General features: G+C 42.1%; 1 protein-coding gene across 2 annotated transcripts in view; it reads left to right on the top strand.

Moving 5' to 3' along the window:
- The window catches only part of LOC109969953 (synapse-associated protein 1-like), an 8,102-nt gene extending 4,046 nt beyond the window's left edge, over window positions 1-4,056 (top strand). Inside the window, exons 4-9 of one of the 2 annotated variants that reach the window (XM_020617191.1) lie at window positions 979-1,052; window positions 1,198-1,337; window positions 1,680-1,831; window positions 3,099-3,148; window positions 3,251-3,407; window positions 3,562-4,056. In XM_020617191.1, coding sequence (XP_020472847.1) covers window positions 979-1,052; window positions 1,198-1,337; window positions 1,680-1,831; window positions 3,099-3,148; window positions 3,251-3,407; window positions 3,562-3,692 — 704 coding nt within the window. In that variant the 3' untranslated portion in view covers window positions 3,693-4,056. Of the gene's footprint in view, window positions 1-978; window positions 1,053-1,197; window positions 1,338-1,679; window positions 1,832-3,098; window positions 3,149-3,247; window positions 3,408-3,561 lie in introns of both variants that reach the window. The other variant, XM_020617190.1, reaches the window with a different exon arrangement.
- The last annotated feature ends 3,057 nt before the right edge of the window (window positions 4,057-7,113 follow it).

Below are 7,113 nucleotides of genomic sequence, written 5' to 3'. Positions count from 1 at the left end.
CAGTTTTTGGTGGAACTGTTCTCCTTGGTGCACTTCAATTTTTGGTAGTTTCAGGCATCGTGAGGAACCTGCTGTAGTTGGACTCAGGAGTTCTCAGTGTCTTCTGTCTCTTATAGAATCCCAGACTGGCTCCATGTTGATTAGATCAGGGCTCTGTGGGGGCTACACCACCTGCTTCAGGACTCCTGGTTCTTCTTGTGCCTGAACATAGTTTTTATGATTCTGGCTGGATGTTTGGGTTTGTTGCTGTGGTGTAGAATTAATTCAAGACCAATCAGAGACCTCCTAGATGGTATTGTATGATGGAAATGATCTGAAGTGCCTAAAACATTTGCATAGTGCAGTAAATTAATAGGAATAATGTTACTGCTAAATTGGCTTATAAAGAAATTGTTTTCCTTTAAATACTTCCAACAGTCTCTTTGAAAGTGCTGTAGGAGAGGCAACATCCGGACCTAAAACAGTTTAGTGACCAAGCTCACTAAACTGTTTACTAATCACACCATTCTTTATTGGTGAGTAGCTGCAAATGCCAGTTGGAAATTACTGAGCTGATTGAAAACCAGGTCAAAAAAAATTATAAAACAAATCATTTCCTGCAAACATAATATAGTGATGTTTGGCTGTGCACAAAATCTGAGTTAATATACTGTATCAAATTAAGGTGTGAATTGGACCTTTGTGTCAAAGTGAATACAAACTGCAACTTTGCAACAGCATATTAATGGAGAGTGTGATCATCTTCTCTGGATTCTCTCTGTGAGAGGCAGTGGACTCACTGTCAGCTCATATGACTTACTGGCCAAACAGCTTCTACAGCCACAGACCCAGGTGTGTACACGTGTGTCTGAGAGATCAGACTAGTGATGGATCACTTCTCTGAAGGTCATTTCTGCCTTTTGGGCTTTTCTACTTTCTGTCATGTGATTTTTTTTTTATAGCATGTGACTTAAGGTTTGTGTTGATGTTTGTGTGTAGAAGCAGCAGTTCCTCCCTGGGTTGGCTACAATGAGGAGGAGACAATCCAGCAACAGATCCTTGCTTTGTCAGCTGTAAGCGAAGACATCAAACATTATATGAATGTGTCAACATGTCTGTGACTTTATTGCTGTCTGTGTTCAATACTCCTGAACTCATGCATCACTGGAATGATTAGCCCTTTTTGTACAAACTGAACTCTCTGGCTGCTGGTTCTAGGACAAGAGAAACTTCTTGCGAGACCCTCCCGCCGGTGTTCAGTTCCACTTCAACATGGAGCAGATGTATTCCCTGGCTGCAGTGATGCTGGAGGAAGACCAGCTCCTTAACCGCATGCGCTTCGACCTGGTTCCTAAACAGTCAGTAGTCTTTCAGGATTATGTTTGCACGTGTGTACATGTTTTTCTGTATTTGTGTGGAGGAATTTTAATTTCAAACTGTCATTTATGTTACTTATGGGTGAAGGGTAGGGTATTGGTTGAGGTTAGGCATGCAGCTGTAATGGTTAAGGTTAGCCTAAGGGGCTAGGGAATGCATTAGATCAGTGTCCTCACAACTATAGAAAGACAAATGTGTGTGACAGGATGCCGTTTACATCATGTTCCTGTTTCTGCATGTGTTAGCATGATAAAATTGCAATAAGCTGTGGAGTCCACATTAAAACAATCTAAAGTGGACTGTGATGTGTTTGGATTTGACAGTGTGAAAGAGGAGGTGTTCTGGAGGAATTATTTCTACCGGGTGTCCCTGATCAAGCAGTCAGCTCAGCTCACAGCCCTGGCAGCCCAGCAGCAGCAGAAGAGTGGCGAGGACAGAGAGCCCGGTGTTTCACATCAAGACGTCGTCGTAACAGGTCAGACATTCATCTGTGCTTCAACAAAAGCAGAGGTGTTCTGCCTGTTACTCACATCAGCAGGGTCCACTGCATTTGATTCTTGTCTGTAACAAGACGTAAATCACAAGGGGAGAAGATCAGATATGCTTCACCCAACTCAATGCCTACTAGGAATGGGTGACACTCCAACATAATCATAAAGCTCTGTGTAGATTTATTGCTAAATATGTGTAATAAATTTCAGTCATTGTTGAACTGGGCACACATGTGCAACTCTGATTTCCACTCCAACAGTTAGCCAGAGATGGACAGAAGCATGCGCATCTCGGTACATCTCTCACTACTCCGCCACTTGTTAAGCCTGTATGTGAGAAGCTGTGTCAATTTACAGCACATGTCGCAACTTTTAGCCAGGGAACACCCTGCGGCAGAGACTGGTCCACCTGAAGGACAAAACACCCAGACAAACAGAGTGATGTGGTGTATGCCATTAAGTGTAGTCAAGAATGTAACGACTTGTACATTGGTGAAACTAAGCAGCCGCTTCACAAACACATGGCTCCACACAGGAGGGCCAACTCCAGTGGACCAGAGTCAGCAGTCCACCTCCACCTGAAGGACAAAGGACATTCTTTTGAGGACAGTGAAGTCCAGATCCTCTCCAGAGAACATCGCTGGTTTGAGAGAGGAGTTAAGGAAGCTATTTTTGTAAAAATAGAACACCCCTCACTGAATAGGGGTGGTGGACTAAGACACAACTTGTCTTTCATCTACAACTCTGTTTTGAGATCTCTGCTCAAACATGCCCACCAGGACAACAGGCGTCAGTCAACAGGGGAGGTTTCAAAGACAGGTAACGACTCTCACCGATACTGGGCTATAATGACTCAGTCATTAAGGGACATCGTTGGCCTTCTAAGGACTGAAACACCACCGAGGGGGATAAATATCTCCGGCTCAACACCAGTCAGTCAGAACTGATGAAGCCTCTTGGATGAGAGGTGAAACGTCTTCAACCTAAAACCGAGTCCAGTTGATTTATTTTTTTCAGCTTTATAGCACATGTATCATTAATTCACAGCATGCACTTGTAAATGTGAGTTGTTAGAAAGCAAGTCTTTAGTTGTTGCCATCCACTTCATTGCCACTGCTGTTAAGGAAAATGTTGCTACTGACACAAACCAAAGGCCTGATTGTGGTTTCAGAGGAAATCCACAGATCATTGTGTTAAGCACACTACAATTTGCTTATGTGAAACTAATATCATTATATTGTTTCTTTGTAGACAATGTCAGACCCAAAACACCACCAGTTTCCATCAGTGACATACAGAAGGTAGGAGCCTGTGGGTTTATATGCCTGTCTTGATAGTTTCCAGCATAATTCAAAGAGTTGTACAGTGAATTGCCTTCTCAGCTCTGTCTGCGTTATTAGCAGCCACCTCAGGAAGAAGAGGAGGAGATGTCAACAAGTCCAGGAGTATCAGAGTTTGTGAGCGATGCTTTTGACTCGACAGCCATCAACCACGAGGACCTGAGGAAAGAGATGGAGCAGCTGGTGTTGGATAAGAAGGACAGTGTCCCCTCTCCTGATGGTTAGTTTTATAAGAGAGTCTATTCATTCTTCAACTAAATGTTGAGAATCACATCATACAGCTGGAAGTATTCGTTCTACTTTTTCATCCACTTGGAACTTTAAAAGACAGTATTCTGTGACTGTGTTGCTCATAACCTTCCTTTTACATCCAGACGAGTCAGCAGACTGGGAGAAGGAGCTGCAGCAGGAGCTTCAGGAGTACGAGGTGGTGACCGAGTCAGACAACAAAGATGACCAGTGGGATCAAGAGATTGAGAAGATGCTCCAGGCTGATGACAGCTAGACAACGACTGTGTGTCTATCTCCTGTACAGGCAGTGGTCTGGCCCAAAATGGATGAATAATGATTCATAGTGACCAGTGATGCACAAAGGGGATGAAGTTCCACATCCTCTGCCCCACCCTACTGTGATTACTATCTTGTACATTCTCCTGTACCTGATGAAGGTGTAGATTGAGTAATAGCAAGAGTCTGTCACCTATGCTGCAAGCAGTGGTTGCGTTCAGGCATATTGGTGAAAGTACTGCTTCATTGCTCCTTCCTAAATTTGTTTTATCCTCTTGTTTTCTCTTCTCTTTTCTTGTTGTGATGGGGAAAAGCTGCCAGAGGGCGCTCCAACACAAGAACTATGAATTTTATAATGGAGGGGGCCTACTTGAAATGACAGATCTGGATCTTTGTTTCTACAACTTCTTTGTGGTGGGCTGTATGGTAAATCTTGGTATAGCTATAGTACAGTAATATCAAGTGTAAAGTTACATATATGTAAATAAAGATTCTAACACCATACTTCAACTTCTCATTTGCCATTTTGTACCACATTGTGACTCCTCCTTGACTTTTGTCTGCAGCTGAAATGATGTGTATCTTCTGTTTTAGTTGCCATCCTTTAATAAATATTTATCTGGTATTATGGACAATATACCTCATGTTTGGACATAGTGGGCAACATGAAGACTAGAACACTGATATTTAAAATGATAGGAACAAGTGTTTGAACACTGCTACGAAACCCTTTTCACCAAGCTTTTACAATTGGTATGTCATTCTATAGATCTCGCACCAAAATAAAATGGTAAAATGCCATATTATACAAATAATTATAATAAGAGTTCCATACAGTTACAGAGGCGACAGGAGCTATAGTATGTTCTGAAAAGATATACATCCTCGCATTTATGCACATAATTAGAATAAATTAACAGCAATGGACAATGTCAATGAATACTGTACACTGTAACACATCCACCCTTGTCACAAATGTGACATGATCCATATGGGTCAGGCAGTCACACATACATGCAAAAACATTCACAAATAATTTTAGAAATTTAAATGCATATAAGTAAGGTTTTTTAAAATCAAATGTTAATAGATTGATTACCTCAAATACAGGTATAAACTAGATATATATTCAACTTTGGAGTATTTTTATTGCTGTATAATCATTCATATAGTTTGGTATGTACTTGTGTATTGGCCATTGCATTTGTGAACACCATAGATTACCTACAAATCATCATACACATACAGGTGCATCTCAATAAATTAGAATATGGTGACATGCCACTCAGCTAGTCAACTCAAAACACCTGCAAAGGTGTCCTGAGCCTTCAAAATGGTCACTCAGTTTGGTTCACTAGGCTACACAATCATGGGGAAGACTGCTGATCTGACAGTTGTCCAGAAGACAATCATTGACACCCTTCACAAGGAGGGTAAGCCACAAACATTCATTGCCAAAGAAACTGGCTGTTCACAGAGTGCTGTATCCAAGCATGTTAACAGAAAGTTGAGTGGTAGGAAAAAGATGCACAACCAACCGAGAGAACCGCAGCCTTGAGAGGCTTGTCAAGCAAAATCAATTCAAGAATTTGGGTGAACTTCACAAGGAATGGACTGAGGCTGGGGTCAAGGTATCAAGGGCCACCACACACCGCCGTGTCAAGGAATTTGGCTACAGTTGTTGTATTCCTCTTGTCAAACCACTCCTGAACCACAGACAATGGCAGAGGCGTCTTAGCTGGGCTAAGGAGAAGAACTGGACTGTTGCCCAGTGGTCCAAAGTCCTCTTTTCAGATGAGAGCAAGTTTTATATTTCATTTGGAAACCAAGGTCCTAGAGTCTGGAGGAAGGGTGGAGAAGCTCATAGCCCAAGTTGTTTGATTGTTTGAAGTCCAGTGTTAAGTTTCCACAGTCTGTGATGGTTTGGGGTGCAATGTCATCTGCTGGTGTTGGTCCACTGTGTTTTTTGCAAAACACAAGTCACTGCACCTGATTACCAAAACTTTTTAGAGAACTTCATGCTTCCTTCTGCTGACCAGCTTTTTAAAGATGCTGATTTCATTTTCCAGCAGGATTTGGCACCTGCCCACACTGCCAAAAGCACCAAAAGTTGGTTAAATGGCCATGGTGTTGGTGTGCTTGACTGGCCGGCAAACTCACCAGACCTGAACCCCATAGAGAATCTATGGGGTATTGTCAAGAGGAAAATGAGAAATGAGAAACAAAACAATGCAGATGAGCTGAAGGTCACTGTCAAAGAAACCTGGGCTTCCATACCACCTCAGCAGTGCCACAGACTGATCACCTCCATGCCACGCCGAATTGAGGCAGTAATTAAAGCAAAAGGAGCCCCTACCAAGTATTGAGTACATGTACAGTAAATGAACATACTTTCCAGAAGGACAGCAATTCACTAAAAATGTTTTTTATAGGTCTTATGAGATATTCTAATTTATTGAGATAGTGAATTGGTGGGTTTTTGTTAAATGTGGGCCAAAATCATCACAATTAAAAGACCCAACGGCTTAAATTACTTCAGTCTGTGTGTACTGAATTTATATAATACACGAGTTTCACTATTTGAGTTGAATTACTGAAATAAATGGACTTTTCCACAATATTCTAATTTATTGAGATGCACCTGTAGGTAATTATTTGGTGACCATGGAGCACACACTTTTCACCGTTACTGAGACCCACTTCTTTGCAAATGTGAGGTGGCATGAGGGAAGAGTGCAGAGGTGGGAGAGAGTCTGAGTAAGTACATGTGGAATGATGGATGTTTTGGGCTGGATGTTTTGATTGTAGAAAGTCTATAATCACATTGCTCTGCATGTGTGAACCAGGCAGCCAGGCATGTCTCTACATGCTCCTTACATTTCTGTTGCGGAGTGGTGGAAAACAGAATGCTGTCTGGAGTGGCAGAGCTACTTCCACCGCAGTCAAGTTACAAAAATAAATGGGAGAATAAAGACTTGTTTGCAAGTGGCAGCCAGTACAAGGATCAGCACGCCAATGTCTGTGCCTTCTGACTTCTTTTAGAGTTGCAAGCATGTCATGTGAAAAACCATCATCTTAAGGAATAGACAAATCCTCAGTGCTGCTCTCTCTCTCTCTCTCTCTCCCCCTCACACACACACACACCTACACACACACGCATATGTCACACCCAGGATCCACCAGCTGGTCTCTAGCAGGACACAGTTGTCACCATGGTGACAAAGCTCTGCAGATGAGGACCCATGTGTTTTATTACTTGTGTGTGATGTTGATTTAACAGCCTTTTAATAATGCATAAAGGCACGTCTGTGTGTGTGTGTCTCTGTGTGCATCCAGCCCACATAGCCTGCAGATGTCCATGTCTAAATTTCAGATAAGACAGAATAAACTGATATGAGAAATAAGCATGTTGGAAGATT

Source organism: Monopterus albus, unplaced genomic scaffold (assembly GCF_001952655.1).
Source record: "Monopterus albus unplaced genomic scaffold, M_albus_1.0 scaffold186.1, whole genome shotgun sequence".
Classification (NCBI taxonomy): Eukaryota; Metazoa; Chordata; class Actinopteri; order Synbranchiformes; family Synbranchidae; genus Monopterus; species Monopterus albus.
This window is presented reverse-complemented; position numbering and strand designations above follow the sequence as displayed.